General features: G+C 42.1%; 2 protein-coding genes across 2 annotated transcripts in view; one reads left to right on the forward strand and one right to left on the reverse strand.

The window, feature by feature from the left end:
• MTBP (MDM2 binding protein) overlaps positions 1-3773 on the forward strand; it is a 31043-nt gene extending 27270 nt beyond the window's left edge. Inside the window, exons 20-22 of the mRNA XM_075705078.1 lie at positions 311-424; positions 2155-2220; positions 3738-3773. Coding sequence (XP_075561193.1) covers positions 311-424; positions 2155-2220; positions 3738-3773 — 216 coding nt within the window. The remainder of the gene's footprint in view (positions 1-310; positions 425-2154; positions 2221-3737) is intronic.
• Positions 3774-11193: 7420 nt separating this feature from the next.
• Positions 11194-23363, reverse strand: part of SNTB1 (syntrophin beta 1) — a 115254-nt gene continuing 103084 nt past the window's right edge. The window contains exons 5-7 of the mRNA XM_075705687.1: positions 16202-16398; positions 12661-12851; positions 11194-11286 (exon numbers count right to left, since the gene is read on the reverse strand). Coding sequence (XP_075561802.1) covers positions 11194-11286; positions 12661-12851; positions 16202-16398 — 481 coding nt within the window. The remainder of the gene's footprint in view (positions 11287-12660; positions 12852-16201; positions 16399-23363) is intronic.

Genomic DNA, 23363 nt, shown 5'->3' on the forward strand with positions numbered 1-23363 from the left:
AGAGAAAGCCCAAACCATTATCAATTTTTTTTTTGTCTTCCAAGTCCCGTGTGAATATTCACTCATCCTTTACATTGCTTTGACATGTAAGCACTTCCTTAATTTTTGAGATGAAGGAAATGGAAATAGATTGTTAAATAACTCTGCCCAAATTGGGTCAGTGGGTTGAGGGCATTTGGCTAATGGATTAAATACAGAGGCAAGATCAAAAAAGATCAGGTGTTCTATTTCTTTTTTTTTTCCTTCCCTATGACAATTTTTCATGCCAATAATTGGATGAACTTTTGAGTGTGTTTCTCTTGTTTCCAAGATGCTGAAGGAGGTGGTTGCTAAGACTCTTCAAAAACATGGAATTGCAGAGGATCACAAGTGCTTTGCATCATGCAGCCAGCGTCTATTTGAGATATCAAAGTTCTACTTAAAGGTAACTAGAAGACATGCTCTTACAGTTGTTTGTTCTTAGTTAAGTGAATCCATTGCTGAATAAAACTTGAGATGGACTGTGGAATATTCAGACCTGATTAAGCTAATATTTCCTAGTGGTGTGTTAGTAGTGTGTAGAGTGTGTGCATAAACCTTTGGACTTGTGAAATGCAGAACCTAGTTTTACAGTATATTTTGGTGGTTGTTTATTTGTTTTTAAACCTTATAAAGCAGTAGTCTTTTATGGAAGATAACATGTTAAAGTGGTGGTCTGTTAGGTAAGGTCACGCTTATACTATATTGCAGCTATCTCCCAGCCATAGCTGTGACAGCTCAGCTTCTCCCTTGTTCTAAGGCGATTCGCTCAATAGGTAGCTTACAAACTGACTCAGAAATTCCAGTTCCCTGACCTGCTCACAGAAGTCCTTGTAAATGCATTGTAAATGTGCACAACTAACACATACTGACTTGGCAACACCATGTAGAATTGCATCAGCCTCATTTTTAAGAGGAGATAAGAATTCTTTCCACAATACCTAGGATACTTTGTGAGTCAATGCTTGAGCCCATGTTACTTAGTCTGGGGATAAAACTGAGTTAAATTACTGTACAGGGTGTTTAAAAGCTATTGCTCACAAGCTGAGCTGCTGTTACTGTTCATTTGTATATGTTCAGCCTACCACTATTTGTGAACTAAGTCGGTTTAGTCAACTTCAGTAAAGGTGATTTAAGCTAAATGAAGTTGCAGTTGAAGAGGGCTGAATGCTTACACAATTAGACCATCTTGCTGATGAGCACCAACTTCTTAAATAATTAGAACACAGTTGCGCAGTCATTCTGTAAGCACTCCCAAAATCTCCCAGAAATATGCCCTGAAGGAAGATCTTCTAATCGAAAATCAGAAAGAGCTGCATGTAGGGATGAGTGAGCAGTGCAAATCAGATGGGTTCACAGTTCCATTCCAAGCAGAAGAGCAAAAGGAAGAGTACTGCAGTGATCCTGTCCTGCGGAAAGCTGATCTAGAGAGAGGTGTAGCAGGATTTAGTTCTCATGAACTGTCTTGCAGCCCCAAGTCTGTAGGAGCCCTTTGAATCCTTTTCTGTGCTGCGTACTTCAGAAGCATGATATCATATGTATCATTTTCCTTTGGAGACAAGTAGTAAATGAATTTTCTTAGTTTTCCTTTCTCTTTAGGCAAAGTTATGTGTTTGCTTTGTTTAAGAGACTGGATTAGGTTGGGCTAACTGGACTGCAAAACAGACAAGCCACTCAAGGTTTTTCCTTTCTTGCACTGATTTTCTTTCTCAATGTTCTCTTCACTGTTCTTTACTAGAACTCTGTATTGCAGTCTAAGCGCACAGCTAATTTCCATGTTTATATAGAAATAAGATTTCTATCAAGAGTGCAAGAACTTTGAATATCATTTAAGAAAAAAATATACTGGAAGTGTGCAGAAGGCTAGGAAAAGTGTGACTCAATCATACACTTGAGTACTAGGTTTGGACAGCTGTAGGGAAAGCTGCAAGCCATTGGTATAGATTTAGATTTTTTTTTTTTTAAAAAAAAAAAAACAAAACAACAAAACAAACCACAAAGTCAAATAATTCTTCTGTGGTTCTGAACAAGGTGATAAAAGGGTAACACTGCCCCTGATTATTAGGGCTCTTATAATCCAAATTAGAGTGAGCATATGAGTTTGCTAATTTCTGTGGCTTTGTGTTTCATATTTAGGATCTTAAAACTTCTAGAGGACTTCTTGATGAAATGAAGAAAACGGCAAATAACAATGCTAAACAGGTAAGACCATTTCTTTATTTGTTCCTGTAACTAGCCAAGGCTAAATGTAGCTGTGGCAGCTTGGCTGTAGGATGGTTTAATCCACAGCTTTAAGAGATGAAGCGATGCATTCCTATGGCTGTGGGTCTTGTTTCACTGTCTGATCTCACAAAAACTTTCTCTCAATCAGTAGTCCCATAGCAAAATTTCCAGTTGCATATATTCAGGTTTTAGATGGTATTATAGTTATAGCTGCCAATATGATGTGTCACAGTGAGAAATGGAAATGAAGGCAATAAATGTTTCCACATCACTGGGGAAAAAAAAAAAAAAGGAGAGATGAGTTTTTTCTTCATTTGAGAGAAGCCTGGATCATTAGGGAATTCTTTCCTTGCATTCCTTTTCAAAGGTTAGGAGGCAATAAAGGGATCTATAAAAGGAAATAAATTTCTTAAAAGAAGCCATGAAAATTAGTAATTTTAAGCTTGGGAATAACTCTAAGCACAAGGGATATCAGATGAGCTTATTTGTATGTAAGGTGGGACTTACATGAACAGTAGTGCAGAGCAAGTGACAGGAGTAAATACTCCGGTACTCCAGAAATTAAGTAACTCTGTTTTAAATTCTGAAAAACATGCTGAAGTGACTCTATGATGTTTTTTAAAAAAAAAAAGGTATGGTGCATTACAGGACAGTTTTCAAAATCATAAATTAAATGGAAGGATTTGGACTGGGGTAGTTAAACAAGAAAACCCAAACTCTTAAGGAAAACTGCTAGATCCCCACAGAATTTATTCTATAGGAGCAGTATTTATTGTGTTGTGTACTGTGTTCTCTTGTGAATTGCTTCCTACAGATCATAAGGTTTAAAAAACTACATGGGTTGTGATGTTTGGTGTTGAACTGGGACATTGTGCTGATAACTGTTTCTCACCACCATCTTTGTCTGGGGAGGCCAGCTGCTAGTTTTATGTACGTTTGCTGTTGGCAAAGAGGCATTAAAATTGGGGATCTTTTAAGCTGGCCACCTCTCCCTGTACTAGAGAATATTTTGAAACTACCTTATAAAAAATATAATTGCCCAGGACAATCGGTTGTCTGAACGACTATCTGTTTGGGAAACAGCAGTAATAATGGTGGCAGATAGAGCAGTGTACAATTTATTCTTTATCCTTTCTTTTACAGCTTTAGGAATTTTTTGTGCTGGAAATGCTAGCTGTTTAGCACTGTGTGTGCACCTAACAGGGTGCTAGTACATGGAGAGAGTGGGGTGAAGTAGCTCAATTCAGGGGATCTAAAAATGCCTTTTTCTAAAGATGAGGCATTCTGTAAGATTAAAGACAGTTCTTTGGTAACACTGTATCTTATTTTATTAACAACTCTTTCTCCTTTTGAATGGATTACTTTTAAATCCTGTTTAGTAAACACCACACAGGTGGTGATAAAAGAAAGAATTGATAAAGTGTATGAGATGTTCTTAAGTTGTTTTCAAGAACTGGAGTTATGTCAATCACTGGTTTTCTCCTGTATTTTCCCAGGTGATTGAATGGGTTTTGGAGAAGACTGGCACATAAAGTTACAGCATGGATGCTACTCACACCTTCCTAGAAAGTGTGGAGAGCAAGCACTTCCGATGATAAGAAAAGCATTATACTGCCTAACACATGCACACACATATCTGCACACCAGAAGGACTTTGGTCAGTGTACTGACATAGGCTCAATTCTCAAGCACAATAGCATGTTTTGAAACTTTTTATACTGGAAGTTTTTATTTTTTAAAAAATTCAAATGAAAAGAGGGTTTATTTTATATGTGTATTTATTATGTTTCATTGTTAAAAGGAATATAGCTTGACTTGGTTTGATAAAGCTTTGTATGTTTTTCAACCCATGTATTTGTTTTTAATGTGAATAAAAAACCCACCAGATTTAATAACAAAACTACTTTGTTTTACGCTTTTGTGTGAAGACCTCTGTTCTGTTTATTACTACTTGCTGTTGTATAAACAGCTGTTTACAGCATCAATTGTTGACATTTTATAGAATAAATAAGAACAGTTCCTATTCTGCAGGTGAAAGCAAACAGAATTTGAGTCACAATTATCTCTGTGTTGTAGTACAAAGGGGAAAAAAAAGCATATCTTTTGAAACTTGATGCAAGGTCCCATTAAAGAAAGGATCATTGTTTTACAAGCTGAATTTCCGGTATAATTTCAGGTGTACTCTTTGTAACACTTCTTTGAAACAATTCGTAACAGCGTTCTGAGATTTCTTTTCATGGGGGATGAGAAAATCAAAATGATAGCAGTAACGATGATTGTGAGCGCTGTGAAAGAGCTGGCGTGCTTGATGAAATGTAATGGAAAGAAGAAGTTCTACCTGAGTTGCAAGCACAGTAAAATACTAAATTTGGCCTCAGTTTACTTAAGTCTCAGGCATGTACCTGGCTTGTACCAGTGTAATTATTCAAGTTACTATTATGCTGAGATGAGAAGTTCCTACCACAACAAATACATTTTACAGCTTTCAGGGTAAGGATTTCCTATTCGTTGTATAAACTAACGTGATTAAAATTGATAAGAGATGCAGTGTTATTGTTTGCTATATTCTTCTGGAAGAAAAATGGATTAAGCAATACTAATATGAACAAAATTTAATATTATGAAAAAGTAGTTGAACTAAACCATGTGTAGGTTAGACTTGATACTGTGAAATCTACTCATTCTCTAAAGAGCCTTCCTGATTTTGTGACATTATTCTTTGCTTAATTCTATTTTGTGTAAAGCCGAGCCCTAAGGAGGTTTTTCCCGTCTAACAGGATCTTGCATTTAAGTCTTCTGTACCTTTGTTCCAATGTGTGTTCTCCTGAACTCTACCAGATCTTGTATACGTGGGTGTGTGCTTGTTTCAACAGCGCTCTGAGCGGCAACAGGAAAGCTACGTGGCTGTTTTACTGTGACCGTAGGCTAGGGAGTACCGTGGGCCCTAGCCCAGGACAAACACAACTACTTAGGAGTGGGGTTACATTTGTCTGCAAAATGCCACACATCCATAGCATCCAGGTTGAACTGATTTGATGAAATAGAAATGCAATGAAGGTAGATATTTAAATAATTATTTAATAAGCGCATGCACGAAATTGCTCCAATGTGTTAATGTGTATGGCTCACATTTCTTTGCCTTCAATACAGAAAACAAGAAATTAAGGAAGACATTAATCTTCCTTTACATCTAATATTGAGTAAAAAGTCTCTACGTCCAAACAGAGAGAGAAAAGCCCTAAGTTATAATCTCATATCTTCACCCTGAATGCTGGTATTTTGTCCAAATACTAAAGCAAGCCACTGAAAGTTTTATTTCCTACTTAATTTGGGGGGGGGGGGGGGGGCTTATATACTTGTAATTACAAAAACTTTGTCATTAATAAATTATGTGTAAGTTGATAAGCAAAATTACAGAAACTCTACATTTCATAAAATACTTGAAGCTAGCTGCCATGAGCAAAAAAAAATCCCTTTCAGGAAAGTAATTAGTATTCCTTAACTGGTGTTCTTGATGAAAAACTATCTTCATGTATCTGTAGAAGGGCTTCTATAAAAAGGTGCTTTTTAAAATGATTTTTTATTACTTTCTCATTCCTCCCCTTAGCTCTCTGTGGTGGCCATAGTAAGCCCTGGATTTAGATACTATCTTATTTCTACTTTGAGTAGAACCCAATGGTTATTATTTTAATTAATTCTGTAGACTCAAAGGCTGGCCTGAAATAATCAGCAGGAAAGCAGTTAGGGAAACATAAGCATTTTGATGTATTGTTTGTTTGCATGATTCCCAGTGCTGAACTAATACAATGCTGCCTGTGTCTCATTTGTTCTTTGTTATTATGTTGGGGTTTTTTTAGGCTAAGTGATAGCTGGTTTATTATCATGGCTTAATAACACTCTGCCCCATTTGAGCTGTGATAACTGTCCTTGTCCGTGCTCTTAACCTACAAAAAAGCATGCAAAATAATTTGACCTGGTCTACCGTAACGGTGCTAAACCAAATTATCTTACATCTGTCGTAGTTCAAAAACCCCACACTAAGAGTTCCCACGGCTCAGCTAACATGTTGTAACTTCTGTGATACGGAACCTAACATCACCCTTTGCTTCTGAACTTCAGATTATTTCCTTGCGGCTGCTGAACCCAAAATCCAGTCTGCCCTATGCATACTTTGGGTACTTGCTTTCATGTTTTTGCAAGTCAGGATCTAAGTCACGTTCCCCAATACTCATTTATGGTTTACCCATAATCCATGTTATGTGCTTATACGAGATCGGGGTAAGACAACACCGATGTGGTTGCGATGATTACTTGGTGATATGATTACTTCTAACATTACAGCAATTGCATGATGAATATCGCTGGGCTACCACAGAACTTAACTTGGGTACGAATGCTTTTCCAAATTTGCAAACTCGCTTTTCCAAATTCACAGTTCTCCCTTGGGATTTGTTTTCTAATGCCTCTAATTATTTATGCAAGCACAGAAATTCTGATAAAGGAAACAAACTGAAAAGCTAATCCTATGTGAAAAAAAGTAGCTGATGTGTTTACAAGCAGTTGTAATCTTTGTCACTTAAAGTTTTAGTGTTTTTCCCCTCATGCTTTTAAACTATACTTTTGCCCTGGTTAATCTAGGGGTTTGCTTATATCAAGCAGGCTGAGTTTCTCAAAATTTTGCTAGTATAGTGTTAATATCTGCTGTTTAAAATCAAAGTCACCACTGAATTCAAAAGTGTCCATTTTAGGTATGATTCCCAATTACTTTATAATAATAGTAAATACAGTAGTAGTGTGTTATATATATAGTAATATACAATATATACTATAGTAATAGTGTATATAGATAATAAATAGCCCTAGTCAACAGCTAGTTATAAACCTGCCAGTTTGACTCTTTTGAAAAATAAGATAAATGTACAAATCGGTGATAGTGTAACAACCTGGAGCCCATCGTTTATTTAGGCTCCGATTGTGCTTCCACTGAAACCAAAGAAACTCCAATTAACTTTTAAACATGAGTAAGAGGGCATTGAGAAGTCCTGCAGATGGAAATCAGATCAACCTCTACTTCAGATCAGCAGTGCTCCCAAATGCAAAGAGCTGGATGGAGTGCGCTCCCATGTCTGGTGGGAAGAAGGAATACTTACCTTCTGCAGAAAGAGAAAACACTTGTTCTGTTATTTAGAAAAGACTGGTTCTAATGGTGTTCATGGTAGTGATTTACTTAGGGCATCAAGAGTTGTGTTCTGATTTATAAAGTACCTTAAGAGAGATGCTAGTTCCACTTAAAGAGCAAGACTCTTAGGAAACACCAGTCTGCTTCCCTGAACACAATCGGATCAGCTTTATTTTCTTTTCTTTTTTTTTTAACAAACACCTTATATCACATTTTTCCAGTAACATATATGTATGTTCCAATAAGTATCCAAGTCTTTCTAATGGTGAAGCTGCTATACAAACTCTGATCCATTTACGGTCAGTATTTTGTGAAAAGAGTGAAACTCTAGAATACCCCTTTTTAGGATTTCCATGAGGCTGGTGTGCCATACCTCGGGTCAGACTGAAAGAACAGGCTTAAATTCCTGCAGTTAGCTTTTCTATTCGGGCCACTAAGTTAAGAATTATAGTAGGAGGGATGAAAACCATCTTTTTTTCCATAACCATTTGTAAGATAAACAAGGCATACATTGGCCTCACTCCTTGAATGCAGAAGCATGAGCAGAAGTTTCTGCTCTTTTTTTTTTTTTAATGCCTTCTGTATATAAGTATAAGCAACAGGGAAAGCACTGTAACTCCAGCAGGTGCGTCCGAACGAGCTGCCCCAGAACATCCCTGTGGCCTCTCAGTAAATGCCAGCAGCAAAAAACCCGCTGTGTACTTATGCTTTCAGCTGGCCATCGACAGCGCCGCTATCGCGTGAACGCCAAGCTTACCTAATAGAAAGCACCAATGCACCACTGACAGTACATTAATACTTTTCTTTTTATTTTAAATTTTTAAAAGTCATTCCATCAATACGATGAATAGTTCTCTGAAGTAACTGAATCCTTAACAGAATGACTGAGGTTTAAAATGTATTTTTCCTCAGCCCAAAACCAAAGGACAGCCTTCCAAACAGTGCGTTTGGGTACAAAGTAAGCTCACCTCACAAAAATCCAATAAATGACTTTATTAAATATATTCTTTTCCTCTAAAATATAAATATTCACTATACTCTTATAAATGTGGAGTAGGTCCATATTTCATTTGTCTATCCCATCCAAATATGAATCAGTCCAAAATCTGAAAATGAAGAAATAGCATCTGTAATTATCATTATTTTTTCTATAAATATATATAATATGAATTTTCTTTGCAAACTGTTTAGTTATTCACTTATACTTCATATAGTACTGAGCACCTTAGATTACATATTGTGTCATTTAATTGTTGGTACTAATATAGGAATTTGTAATATTTACAATGCACATACATAAAATCATAGAATCATAAAATTGTTTGGGTTGGAAAAGACCTTTAAGATCATCGAGTCCAACCGTTAACCTAGCACTGCCAAGTCCACCACTAAACCGTGTCCCTAAGCACCACGTCTACACATTAGGTATAGCATTCCAGTGACTGATAAGTGTTAAAGGAATAAGGAAATACTGCAGTATACTTTACATATGTATTTAACCTACCCCACAGCATGCGTGTTTTCACTTTAACCTCTGGAACTTTTATAGGAGCCTGCATCCAAATTTTGAAGTTATACTTTGGAACAGCAATACAAATGTCTGGAACCGCTTTTTAGAAACTTCACACAAAGGTGTACTTGACGATGCGGTGTGAGCTCCTGCTCAAAGACCCAGTCCCCCAGCGTACCGACTGCTCTCAGCTTCTCAGGTGTTCTAGAAGCTTCCAAGCCAAAGTAGACCCAAGTAACTCCTATAGAACGTTCTGTGAACGGCGGTGGTCACTAGATGAGAAATGTCCATTTGGAACCCATTGGTAAGTTATGTAACATGTCATCTCCTACCCTGTGAATTTATATGAGGAATTCATTTTTAAATGCAAGTACCGGGACAGTAAACCCAAAGTTCACAGCTAGGTGAGCCCCCTCCCAGGCTTGCTTTTGACTGGTGAGAGGTGCTGGGAGTGGGGATGCTCCTCCAAATGGCGGTTTTGCTGTCGTTCTTCAATGATTATTTTCTGTGTTTGTAAATTCAGCCCATCATCTTAATTTTTTAATTCGATTTAATGATTAAGATACCTACGGAAACCACCAGGAACTAATTCCTGTGCTGTGAATAAACAGCGTGACTTACACTTAGCGCTCAAGACTTAGCTTAAAAACAACATGGAACCAAACTGTGTTTTTAATTTTCCTCTTTCCCAGCCAAGTGATGCTAAGTTGAAGCTTAGGTGCTTTCTCAAGAATAAAAGAAGTGTTGTAATATGACAAGTGAACTTCCACAAACCTCGGCTTTATTACTTCCTGTACAATTCCTGTCCTTCAAAGTGTGAATTTAGGGCAAAACTCTAAAAGCAAACAAAAACCCCACCCCTATATGAAGCAGTTCTGTTTACAAAATAAGAGCAACACAAATGCCATCCCTGTTCTGCTTCTTTCCGTTCCCAGGCAACCACATTAAGCCAAGTTAGTAGTTCCAGGTGCAAGCTGTGTGTATTATCTCTGGCGATGAAGGTCAGCGCTCCTGCCTGCTGCCCGCTTTGTGCCCAACACAACTGGGAACAAGGCCGAAACTCGGCGATTCACGTGTTTTGAGTTAAAAACAGTAAGCTGTGGTGCAAAGCAGGAACTAGCAAGTTATGGGTATGGAGGTGAACGCCTTACGTTTCACCAGCACGGAATAAATCCAGACTTGCCAAGCCATCCTCAGAGGAGCAGTTCCCTCCATATTAAGGCTTTTCTGGCAGTGCAGCTCACATCCCTGCCCCGGTTTGTTTCCTCACTGTTGTGGAGCTGCTTGAATAACTTTTCTGATCTAATTTAGAAAACTAAAAAAAAAAACAAAACCCAAACCAAAAACACAACCCCCAAAAAATCAAGTCTGCCTCATTCCTCACATTTGTTCTTCTATCAAGACCACCCAACCAGCCTCGGCAGAGCTGAGGGGTATATGGGGTTGGGGTAGGGGTCAGCATGGCTTTCTGGTGGAAAACTCTGCTGGGGAAACGTGCTGGCAGAAGCTTAGGTCACACTTCAACATGGATTCAGGTAACTTGAGGACGCTCCTACCTACGCCCCACCGACAACCGGCTCCCAATACATCGCTATAGCTGGTCTTGTTTTGGGTCCATCGCTAGGAATGTACACAAGATGTCTTTATCATTTAATTTCAAAGTGCCCCTCGGCAGGAACCCTCCAGCTGTTCACTGACGACAGCTCCGTTGCTTTAGAGCATCCTACTCAAAGGTGCATATTTGCATGCTCTGCTGGGTATTTAAGCAACAGGTTCTGACAGCGCTCCAAAAGACAAATCTGTAGGTGGTGCACAGGTTAGAACAGAAAAAATATTTTACTTTTGGGTGGTGGGACAATCTTGTTTGGAGAACTTCTATTCAAACAACCTTGAGCTTGCATCACAACCAACACCCACTCTTGTCTGCTTAGCCCTTTACTTATTCTATATAAACAAGGACATCGAAATAGGCACAATTTATGATTCTGAAACATTTACACGTATGGTACTACATGCTTTTACTGTCTCATATGGGATTTTAAAATCCCATTATTTACAATGAAATCCGCCATTCTACTTGTCATGCCACCTTTTTAGCTGATCAAAATGAAACCTGGGCCTTGGAAGACTGCAGAAATGACCAAGGCCCAGTACGGAGCCCCCGGCTGGTGTACGCTGCTAGCCATACAGGTTGCTGCTGTTGACTGTACTTCAGATTAGCATGGTCGCTCCGTCTTTCTTGGAAGAAACAGATGTATCCCGCTTACGCCACCAAGCCAAGTCTTGTAATCTTTGCTGACAGGAAGGAATGAATGATGAACACAATTGGTTTTGGACAGGAATGAAGGTCCAGTTGCTGGAAGTACAGAAAGAAATCAAGTTGACAATGATTAGATTAGATTACAGCTCAAACAAGCAATCATTTACAGAGTACTTGATTAATTGCTGTCTGGTATTTTGAACAGGCTTCTATTAATAGCAACCCTTTATTACAACGTATTGTCTTTTCTTTGCATACAGCTGCAAATATTTAGGTTACTAGAAGTAAGTAATAAGCATCTTGAGAGCAGATGAGATCTTGGTGCCTCTGGGCTTGCATCCACCTGGGTAAGCAGCAGCAAACCGAGTCAGATGCTGCAAGCAGTCTTCCAAGACGTTCAACCCCTCCATCTTTTCAGGCTCTGTTTTTGACCAGGGATGGTGGTGGGAATGCTGTGTCCAATACCCAGTGCATCTGCTGTTGGTCATGGCTGAAGCCAGGATACTGCACCCTCAGCGGATGCTGCACGGTTGCTCCTCTGTTCACGCAGACAGCAGTGAGACCAATCTGAGACTTTTTTTTTCCCCGTAGTCAAGGTTCAGATGATCTCACCACATGCTTGCTAAGCATGACAGACTTGACAGTGTGGGCAGAAGGTTCAGCAGTAGGTTCACATCAAAACAAACCAGATTTGCCTTTCCACCAGTCATGTATCAACCTTACTGAGAGCTAGTAACAAATTCCCTTCTGAAAGCCTGACAACAAGCAGTTTGCAGAGTATATGTTGTCAAAGGTGATGTGAAGAATTAAGCACCCTACGTGCTCAGGAACTGCTGAAAAAATCTGGCAGGAAAGACCATGTTTGCATACATAATTTATAGTATAAACTGCTCATAGGGATAAGTACTTTATTTTTAGGCATCATGACAGCTAACTTAGAGGCCTAAGCAGACAGTTTGCACTACATCTATAGTCTTCAATATTTTTCATCAACTAGATGTTCAAAAATGTCTAAAACATGGCTTGCTGTCATAATATAAAGTCCCTATGTGTACTTTGGAATTAATAATATCTCATTCTTAAGTTCTTCCACCTGCAATCATTTAAAAAGTGAAATGTGTACATATAAAAATTCTAACACCTGGCTATCTAAAGATACAATTTGTTCTTAAATGTAAGAAATCTTTCATCCCTCTTTGCATGGTTTTACCAGTTTATCTCTCTTTTTAGTTTATCTCCCTCTAAAGCCAGATCGTCATGCCATACTAGAAAGCACCGTGGCTAAATACTGGCACTGGAAACTCGTACTGGCCGGCTGTTATTAGAACAGAAGAGAACAGAGTATTTCAGTTGAAGGGGACTTACAACGATCGTCTAGTCCAACTTCCATTAGTGTTTCTCCACCCCCACAGCCTGAAGGACCACCAAAGAGATGGTAACATACATCCCTTTGCTAAACACAGTACTTACAATTTCTCCATCCTTTCCTCCAAAGTCTAAATAAAGCATCCTTATCCCATCATCTGAGGACATTTTCAGTTTTTCGTAGGGATATTGTGCAATTGTCTTAGAGAAGGCACCATCTTGCAGTTCAGTGGTAAGAGAGAATCCATGTTCATAATGGATGGTCAAACGGCACTCCTGGCTTTTATATGTGCAAGCTGAAGAAGGAAACAAAATTTAGTCTGTAACGTTCTTAAAAGCAACAAATTCCATTAGGCTGCTGCTGTCTGCATTTTACGTTCAATCTCAATATTATCTTGTGGAAACTAACCTTTCCTAAAACTGGGCTAATCATGCTCTAACTATAAACCTGCAGATTTGGAAAAACAACAGAAATCTTTCTGTTATGCAAGGTCCAAGCAAGGTTTGTTAGTTATGGTGTAAACACACAGACTACAATTGTGCTCGGCAGTAGCAGTACTGATGTCAGTCCTTTCAGTTACTTGCTGTGTTCTTCGTGTTGCAGCGCACACCTACATGCTGACACAAAAACAATCTACTGAAGTTCAAGAAGGCTCAGGCTGGCATTTCCTCCTTCCAAACTTGACAAAGTCACAGCTACTCTTCTTCTTAGGCCTGACAGACACAGCCAAAATCAATAAATGTGGTGCACAATGCATGGGAAAATTAGAAGCTGTAAAGGATTTCCCTGAAGTATTTTGACAAAGATGAAGACACTCCTGAGTCCTCATTAGTGTCGTGGTAATTGAAAAAGGGCCCAGATAATTGTATATAATAGCTACTGAAGCGGAAGGTCTGCATCTTCCCCTCAGCTCAGAAACATAGACCATGATCCAAATTAAAAAATGAAGAGTTTAGGTGTTCACAGCCCAAATTGTCTTTTCCACCACCTCCCTGTGAACAATTCTGCCAAGAAGGGTCCTTGGCACTGGCATAAAAGCACCGCAATAAAAGAAGGGGCTGATGCCCTCCTCCTGCTTTTGGAAAGAAAGGCATCCATGTCACTGGGCTGAGGACATGGACATGCCCTCGAGGTGGTTCCCACTGAACAAATGCTCTGGTTGGTTTCCACGTCAGATGCCCTGACAAAGCAGCCTGAGCTCCCCGCGAGGCATGGAGCCTGGCAGCGTACAGGCAGGCGTCCTCCTGCTCAGCAGCACGTGGCTGTACCTGACGGCTTCACAAAATCAGAGCTGCCCTTTGTCGTGGAGCAGATCTGTGCTCTGGCTCTTGCTCTCACATTTTCATAGAATCATAGAATGCTTTGGGTTGGAAGGGACCTTTAGAGGTCATCCAGCCCAACCCCCCTGCACTGAGCAGGGACAGCTTTAACCAGATCAGGTTGCTCAGAGCCCCATCCAACCTGACCTTGAATGTTGCCAGGGATGGGGCCTCTACCACCTCTCTGGGCAACCTGGTCCAATGCTTCACCACCCCCATTGTAAAAAATTTCTTTCTAATATCTAGTCTAAATCTATTCTTCTTTAGTTTAAATCCATTATTCCTTGTCCTGTCACAACAGGCCTTGCTAAAAAGATTCTCCCCATCTTTCCTGTAGGCCCCCTTTAAGTACTGGAAGGTTGCAATAAGGTCTCCTCGCAGCCTTCTCTTCTCCAGGCTGAACAATCCCAAATCTCCCAGCCTGTCCTCACAGGAGAGGTGTTCCAGCCCTCGGATCATTTTGGTGGCCCTCCTCTGGACCCGCTCCAGCAGCTCCATGTCCTTCTTGTGCTGAGGGCCCCAGAGCTGGACGCAGTGCTCCAGGTGAGGTCTCACCAGAGCAGAGTAGAGGGGCAGAATCACCTCCCTCGACCTGCTGGCCACGTGTCTTTTGATGCAGCCCAGGATACGGTTGGCTTTCTGGGCTGCAAGCGCACATTGCCGGCTCATGTCCAGCTTTTCATCCACCAGTACCCCCAAGTCCTTCTCCGCAGGGCTGCTCTCAATCTCTTCATCCCCCAACCTGTACTGATACCGGGGGTTGCCCCGTCCCAGGTGCAGGACCTTGCACTTGGCCTTGTTGAACCTCATGAGGTTCACACAGGCCCACCTCTCCAGCTTCTCCAGGTTCCTCTGGATGACATCTCGTCCTCCTGGTGTGTCAACCACACCACTCAGCTTGGTGTCGCCTGCAAACTTGCTGAGGGTGCACTCGATCCCACTGTCTATGTCATTGATGAAGATGTTAAATAGCACCGGTCCCAGTACGGACCCCTGAGGGACCCCACTTGTCACCGGTCTCCATGTGGACATCGAGCCATTGACCACGACCCTCTGGATGCAACCACCCAGCCAATTCCTTATCCATCGAACAGTCCACCCATCAAATCCATATCTCCCCAATTTAGAGAGAGATAGATGTTGTAGGGGACCATGTCGAAGGCTTTACGGAAGTCCAAATAGATGACATCCATTACTTTTCCCTTGTCCACTGATGCAGTCACTCCTTCATAGAAAGCCACTAAGTTGGTCAGGCAGGACTTGCCCTTGGTGAATCCATTCTGGCTGTCTTGAATCTCCTCTCTATCCTCCATGTACTTGAGCATAGCTTCTAGGAGGATCTGCTCCATGATCTTCCCAGGCACAGAGGTGAGGCTGACAGGTCGATAGTTCCCAGGGTCCTCCTTTCTTCCCTTTTTAAAAATGGGCACAACGTTTCCCTTTTTCCAGTCAGCAGGGACTTCACCTGACTGCCATGACTTTTCAAATATCATGGAGAGTGGCTTGGCAACTACATCAGCCAATTCCCTCAGGACTCTGGGATGCATCTCATCAGGTCCCATATTTTTTAGGCAACGAGTGGAGATAATGTTCAACTTTAACAGCTCTGTCAACTGGAGAGCTAGTGGGGGAAAGACTGCCAAATCGTGGGGGCACTCAAGAGAAAGGCACAGCCTCAAAGCCCCAGAGCCACCCCAGGCTAGCAGCTACCTGGCGGAACGGGGCATTGCTCCAGAGCATCTACAGCCGATTACTTTTATTCCAGTCGATTTTGCATGCAGAGAGGTGCTGAGAAATGACACCCTGATGTTCAGGTTGGGAAATGACTAGCCGTCAAAATGTGACTATTGGACTGGTTTGTAATTTTTTTACTCTTCTGAATTGTGCAGAGCTGGGTGAATAAATGACCAATTCACGCTTGGGAATGTGCCGGTCCTCCTCTGCCTCCTCCCTCTGCAGAAGAAACTCATGCCAGGCTCTCAGGAGTCTCCTGAATCCCAGAAAAACGCTCTTTTCTGTGGGTTCCTGGACAAACCTCTGATAATGAATCCTCTGTGACACGCAGCCCTATATGGCTGACTACAGACTTGTGTCTGAAACAACATGCCGAAAACAAGACCAAAAGCCAGAACGACAGTGACTGTGTCCACAGGTACTGTGGCCACAGGTACCACACCAGCTGGAACTGAAACCAAGGGGACAGTAAACACATAGAACCCTAAATATGCACATTTTTCTAAATGAATCACCTCTAGCAGAAGGAGCTTGAACTACCTACGAGTGTCAGAAGGAGGTGTGGAGATGCAGCGCTGCAGGCATTACTCACATGTGGTGATTTCCGTGATGAGCTCTGCAGAATTGTGGCAGCCCTGCACTATGCTCCTCGTCCACAGTGAGAGGTCTCGGCTAGTCTCTGTCCTGAACAGATGGGTTTCAATCCCTTGCCTTGTACCAGTACGGGTTGCGAAAGACAAATCCACCCCCGACTGCGGTGAGCCTTTTCCTGGGCCAGAATGGACCAACCTGCAATTGGATTTGAAAACACATCAGGGAATTATAACGCTGACACAATGCACTGCACCAAAATCATCTGAGCACAGCTCTGCTCTGTACGTTCCTAAATGCATGTGGCTGGGAGCATGAGAACTGTATCTCCTCTGTATTTGAGCCTAAAGTGACTCCTAGTGACACATAGAAGAGTGAAGGTCCAAAGCAGTGAGTACTGAAGCAGCCAGACATGCAGCTGATGATGGGGATGTCCCAGAGGGCCCTAAATTCCTAAAGAATTGTGGAAAACACCTCTTTGGATGAGGAACCAAGAAAAATCACTGGTCTGTGGCAATGGGGTTTAGTGCACAGTTACAAGCGCTCGCTCAGATGAGGCAGCTGAATCCAACTTTCAGTATGAGGCTGCAGTTGCCATAAAGCTTAAATATCTGCAGACAAATTAAATGACAAACGCTGTCAGATAAAGTAAGAAGTTCTGTAAAATACGCAGATGCCAAAGTTCTGTCTTGTACATACTTTTCCCATAAGGAACCTGCAAAACGCAAAATGCTGCAGCTATTTGTAATCTGAAATTCTCTCACATTTTGTTGCAATTAACATTTTTTTTGCCTGGCATCAACAGCTGATCTCCCATGACCAGGAAAGGTTTGTTCAGCTGGGCAAACACTAATTGCAGTGAATATTTTTGAGTGAGAAAATCAATACCTCATAAGATTTAATTCTTCTTTAAGACTGTCCTTTTGGGTTTTTTTCCTGCAGAAGTGTGGACAGTGAACACAGGATTCACTCAGGGACATGACACTGAATCAGATGAAAATAATAATCCAGAGGAGTTCATCACTCTTTGAGACCCAGGCACTAAGCCTCAGAGAGATTCACAAAATGAAACCATGGAAATTCTTCTGAAAAGCTTGTGCCTTCTGTTTCCCTTTCTATAGGCAAACAATGTACTTCATGAGAGACTATAAAGTAAGTATGTAGCATGGTAGTAGAATACTTGTGCTGAAGCATAAAACATTAGATTATACTAATCATCTACTGAATGCTAATTCACCCTCAAATTATTGTTTTGCATCTGGAAGAATAGTTGCCTGTTAGCTGACACTGTAGAAGTATGCCATCAAACAGGGATGTTTTAACAGGAAAAAAAACAGAAAGGAAAGAAAAAAGCACAACTTTAGCTTTCAGTTATTGAAACAGTAACCATAGGGCATCTGAGATTTTCCCCATTTCCCTGGCAGTCCATGCTGACATTTGGGATGCGCATTGTACTGAACAGATACATCCCTCTTTCATACCCTGCTAGAATGTTTGCAAGATTTGTTCATGCTCAGGTTCATGGTAACTTCCTTTGGATTTTGAGCATCTGCCTTGATTTCATGGTCCCAGGAGGGAAGTGGCAGAGTATCCCAGGCAGAGCTGTCCTGCCCTGTGTCTGGACAGGAAAGCCTCTTCCAGAGAGGCACCGCCACCCTCTCCAAATGCTTTTTCTGCCTCCAGAAGGTCTGTGTTAACGCCCTGCTCAGCTTTGATTCTCAGGGCCTTTTGTATCAGGAATGGTGTGGCCAGCAGGAGCAGGGAAGTGATCATCCCCCTGTACTCGACACTGATGTGTGTTTTGGAGACTGGAATACTGTGTCCAGTTTTGGGCCCCTCAACACAAGAAAGACATTGAGGTGCTGGAGCGTGTCCAGAGAAGGGCAACGAGGCTGGTGAAGGGTCTGGAGCACAGGCCTTATGAGGAGCGGCTGAGGGAACTGGGGTTGTTTAGCCTGGAGAAGAGGAGGCTGAGGGGAGACCTTATCGCTCTCTACAACTACCTGAAAGGAGGTTGTAGCGAGGTGGGTGTTGGTCTCTTCTCCCAAGTAGTTAGCGATAGGATGAGAGGAAATGGCCTCAAGTTGCACCAGGGGAGGTTTAGATTGGATCTTCGGAAACAATTCTTCACTGAAAGGGTGGTCAAGCATTGGAACAGGAAGCGGTTGAGTCCTGTCCTGGTTTCAGCTGGGATAGAGTTAATTTTCTTCCCAGTAGCTGGCATAGTGCTGTGTTTTAGATTTTGTATGAGAATAATGCTGATAACACGCTGTTGTTTTAGTTGTTGCTGAGTACTGCTTATACCAGTCAAGGACTTTTCAGCTTCCCATGCTCTGCCAGGTGCACAAGAAGCTGGGAGGGGGCACAGCCAGGACAGCTGACCCCAACTGCCCAAAGGGCTATTCCATACCATATGATGTCATGCTCAGTATATAAGCTGGGGGGAGCTGGCTGGGGGAAGCGATTGCTGCTCAGGGACTGCCTGGGCATCGGTTGGTGGGTGGTGAGCAAATGCATTGTCCATCACTTGTTTTATATATACTTTTATCATTATTTTTATTATTATTTTTCTCTTCCTCTGCTGTCCTATTAAACTGCCTTTATCTCAACCCATGGGTTTTACTTTTTTTTCCCCAATTCTTTCCCCCATCCCACCAGGGTGGGAGGGGGGGAGGTAAGGGTGAGCAAGCTGCTGCGTGGTGCTTAGTTGCCAGCTGGGGTTAAACCATGACAGTACCCATCCCTGGAGGTATTTAAAAGAGGTGTAGATGTGGCACTTAGGGACACAGGTTAGTGGTGGACTTGGCAGTATTAGGTTAATGGTTGGACTCGATGATCTTAAAGGTCCTTTCCAACCTAAATGATTCTATGATTCTAACTGCACCCCAGGCACATTTTGCCATTGGGGAGTCAGTGGCAAACTAACAGCCCAAAAACTTTTATTCACTTTGATTTGGCGTGAGGAGGTGCAAACTCCGAGGAGAAGCTGCATCTTGATAATTAAGGCAGGGGATCGGGAACTGAAATCTCCAGTGACTCCTGCTGCTGCCTGGCCCCATCCAGTCACTCAGGCGCAGGCAGGGCTGCTGCTCTCACGCTGCCTTCTGCTACCGGGGCAGTGGGGATGGACAATCACAGGAAAGCAGCCTGAAAAATCACATCAATTTTGTAATTAAAAGTAAAACTATCATCGCAGCTTCTCCCTGTGTTATCCCTCCTCTTTTATACAGTGCTCATCAGCTGTACCAAAAATTGTTTTCTAATACTTGTGATACTGAATACGTGACAGACAGGTGGTTCCAATATTTTATTTCCTTTCAAATCCACCCCCCTGCTCTCCTACATCTTCATGCTTTATCCATAGCACTGGCATTGTAGGTTTTTCAGCATATGGATAGAATGAAGATATACTTTACAAGTTAAAGTATGTGGACACATCCAATATGAACATTGTTTCTTGCCTGCCTTCTCATTCGCATTATCCCCTCATTATTAAAAATTCAGTCTCACTATGTAAAAATCTTTTTCTATCATACAACTCCAGATTGTGCTTTTGAAAATCATGCAGTTAAACATGAACTAGACAAATATACAGGGGAACATTTGATAGTATTTATTTATCAGCTATCAGTACTGATGTATTTCGGTACAGGTCAAAGGATCCCCAGTCTTTAATAAAGTTGCATTCACGGAAGCCATTTCATTTACATAAAAGGTATTTTATCCTAAAGACCACAAAAATACCTTAAAAGGCAAAAAATAGTCTTAGAAACTTCACAGAAGGCTTCCCCTCGCCCCCGCCTCCTGTCACTCGACCGCAGCGGAGGTTGTGTGTGTGGTGCACGCTGCACCCCATAGGGCACCCCAGGGCCAGCTCTGGTAATATTTAGCTGTAATCCCTGAAGGTTACTGGCCTCGGTAGAGGTTTCTGAGATGTCTTTGAGTATGCAGGAGCCCGAGCACGCTTCCCTGGAGCAGCCAAAGCCGCAAGAGGGCAGGAGAAGGTTGGTCACGATCAAGTCTTCACAGCGTGTAGATAGCAGGCAGCAGCTGTAAAATGCAACTCCTGGCATGCTCCAGGGAGCCAGGGAGACACTTTTAATCTTCTCTAATTTCTCCCTTGTCTCTCTATGTTTTGTGGAGGTTTTTAGCATTATTCTTTGCAAACGTGTGATAGCGGGATGGGTACGGTCCAACGTGAAGTGCTGCTGCTGGGTGAGACTCACTGGGACCTGCTTCTCATTCTAATGCTGTGAAAAGAGTTTCAACCATTTACTGCAACAGCAGAATCTAATGGCCTTTTCAAAAAGGACACCAAAGGCAGCACTGACATTCAAAGCAAGTGTTCAGCGGCTCATTTGAGATTTATCTCAGAAGAGGCCATGATACAAGTTCATCCACAGTCATGCAGCTCTGCCCAGTAGAAAGCCACTATCATCTGACCTTTCTTATGTTGAAGCCACTCCTTACCCCTGACTTAGCATTTGAAACCTGCTCTGGAATGGCTGTACTCTCTGGAAACCTGTGCACAGGCCCTCATTCATCCGAGCTCCGCATGGAGGGAGCCACAACCACCCTCACTGCCCTGGGAAGACGAGTGGAGAACTTGCCCTGCTTGCACGCCACCTCACACACCTTCCCTGGGGTGCTCAGGGCCCCCAGTGCTCCCCGCCTGCCCCTCTCTCTGCTTGCAGAGCAGATGACTAATTGGTGCCCAAACTCCTTTCCCAGCTTTCCATGGCATTAACTATCAAACTGCTTTAATACTTTCTGGTTACAGACCTCAGCTTCACACAAAAGCTACTTGTCTGATCAGAGTCCAACATGGGTTGCCTTTTTTTTTTTTTTCCCATTTTGTATCTGGCTATGATAGATAACACAATTTGATTGCAAACATTTAAGATGTAATTACTTAAGCCCCGTTCCCATGCTAGAGGGAGGCACTGTTATTCAGGCATAAGGAAACACTGAAACAGAGATTATGACAAACAGGTCCTTGGAGTCAGGGCTACGAGCCAGTGCTCTGCCTGCCAGTGCAGAGATTTAAAGGAGCAACTTAAATCTCCTGATCTCAGTTTTATTTGAGCTATTACTTACATGCCGCACAAAACTGGGAAAGACTGACTGGAAAATATTTTTAGGTCTTAATAGCATCCATAGGTTGAAGGCAAACTTATCAACAAACAGAAAGGGCATGTTGAAATTCTGCTGTTAAAATATTGTAGGAAGATTGTAATCCTTCTACCACTTTCCAATTTTCTCTGCTCATTATGTCTAGGGTAGATTAAGCATGACTCTGTACAGTATCTGGCACTGAAGTTTTCCAGTTTCAGCAGCTTTTCAAATATGCATTAGCTAAGCAAAAATTTTTCCCAAGGACTCATAAAAATATGAAAGATGGGAGCAGCCAAGATTACAACATGTGGTCTGCAAACTTTCCAGGTGAAAAGTTCTAAATTGCACTGATCAGTGCACGGAGGGGATTAAAAAACCCATCATGAGGAAGGTAATCACTGACCGAGCATGAACACAGCAGTCAATACCAACAGCAAACCTGGTGTAATTTTTTGGTATAACTGTACTCAGTGTGACTGATCATAAAAGCAGAATCCTGCAGGGTTTTAATCAAAATCATCCAAAACAGTAGGTGTAATGATTTAGGGAATCTGTCAATTTAGGTACTCTGCTCACCTTGGGGATTCATGTATTTATATGTATTTATCAGATTGCAACTCCATTCTGAATGTCAGGTTTGGCACATCTGCTGTCTTTTTACCCGAGTGTTAAATTCACAGCAATACTAGTAAGAAATCCCAGAGATAGGGCTGGAATGGTTCTCAGGAGGTCACCCAGCGCATCCCTTCCCAGAGCAGGGCTAACCATGCCAACACACTCCTGAGGCTTACAGTGTCACCCATCCTTCAAAGTCCCCAGTGATGAGGATCATACACCTTTCCTAAAGAATTTAATCCAGTATCTCACCTGCACACCAAGTGTATGCCAGGACCTAACCTGAACCCCCGCTGCCACAAATGCAGCCAACTATGTCCTGTTGTATCCAGCAGGGACCTGGAGAACATGGTCTCTTGTCCTCCCTGCGTCTCATTTTCATACTTGAAAACTGTTGACATGTTTTCCATGGACTTCTCTAGGTTAAACAGCTAAGGTTTCTTAAGTATTCCCCTACTGATAGTGTTTTCTACATTTGTATTGCTTTATTCCAGACCTTCTACAGTTAACTGGCATCTTTTTGGAACTGCAATGCCTCACATGAAGGTGGTGTATCACCTGAGGGTTTACTCATGCTCTGTAGTTAGATTACCACATCTGCCCAACATGCAACAGTTTTGCTATAACCCAAGATGATTGTCTTTGTTTTCTCAACAACATAACACCGTAGATTTAAACAATTTCACCACACTGCCCAGACGCCTCCTGGCACAGTAACTACTTTGTCAATTGTTCTCCACTCCAACCCAGCGCAGCTGATTATTCCCCAGCACTGAACTTTGTGCTTTCTGAACTGCATCCCATCTTCCTTACAGATTGTTTTCCCAGTCCGTAAAGACCCTTCAGCAGCCTGACCTGTGACCTGTGTCGAGCAACTTCTCATTCCCCTCCAGCCTGAAGGCCAATGCTCCTCCATTCACACAGGAATTGCATTGGACAAGGAGGTGATGATCCCCACCCAAGGCAAGACAGTCTGCTATCAGATCTGAACTCCCAAGAAAAAGTAATTAAGTTACAGGCCCTTCAAGCCGAGGACTTAGATTGTCTGATCTAGTAAATCAGTGGTCACTGATGATGGGGGCTGGTGATGCGCACCAAAGGGCTGCCTTTACACGTGATGACGTGTGGACAGGAAGGGGCAGGGTGTGCTGCAGGATCTGCAGTCACTGTAAGAAGAAGGACTTGGGTCCACGTACAAATGACACCCCAAAACACTGGGGAGGAGATGCATCACCTTCTGCTGAGGTGCTCTTGCTTCACGAACTCTAAGGCCTCAGTGACCTTCACTGCCATGATGCACAGCAGGCTGCAAGCTGCAAAGCATGGGGCTCTCGCCTCACGTTATGATAACAAAGGGTGAGTCAGAAGCCAGCTTCCCAGGAAGTCTGAAAGCTCCATCACGGGTAGGTAGACTGGGACAAAACAACCATCAG

The sequence above is a fragment of the Pelecanus crispus genome, chromosome 2 (assembly GCF_030463565.1).
Source record: "Pelecanus crispus isolate bPelCri1 chromosome 2, bPelCri1.pri, whole genome shotgun sequence".
NCBI lineage: Eukaryota > Metazoa > Chordata > Aves > Pelecaniformes > Pelecanidae > Pelecanus > Pelecanus crispus.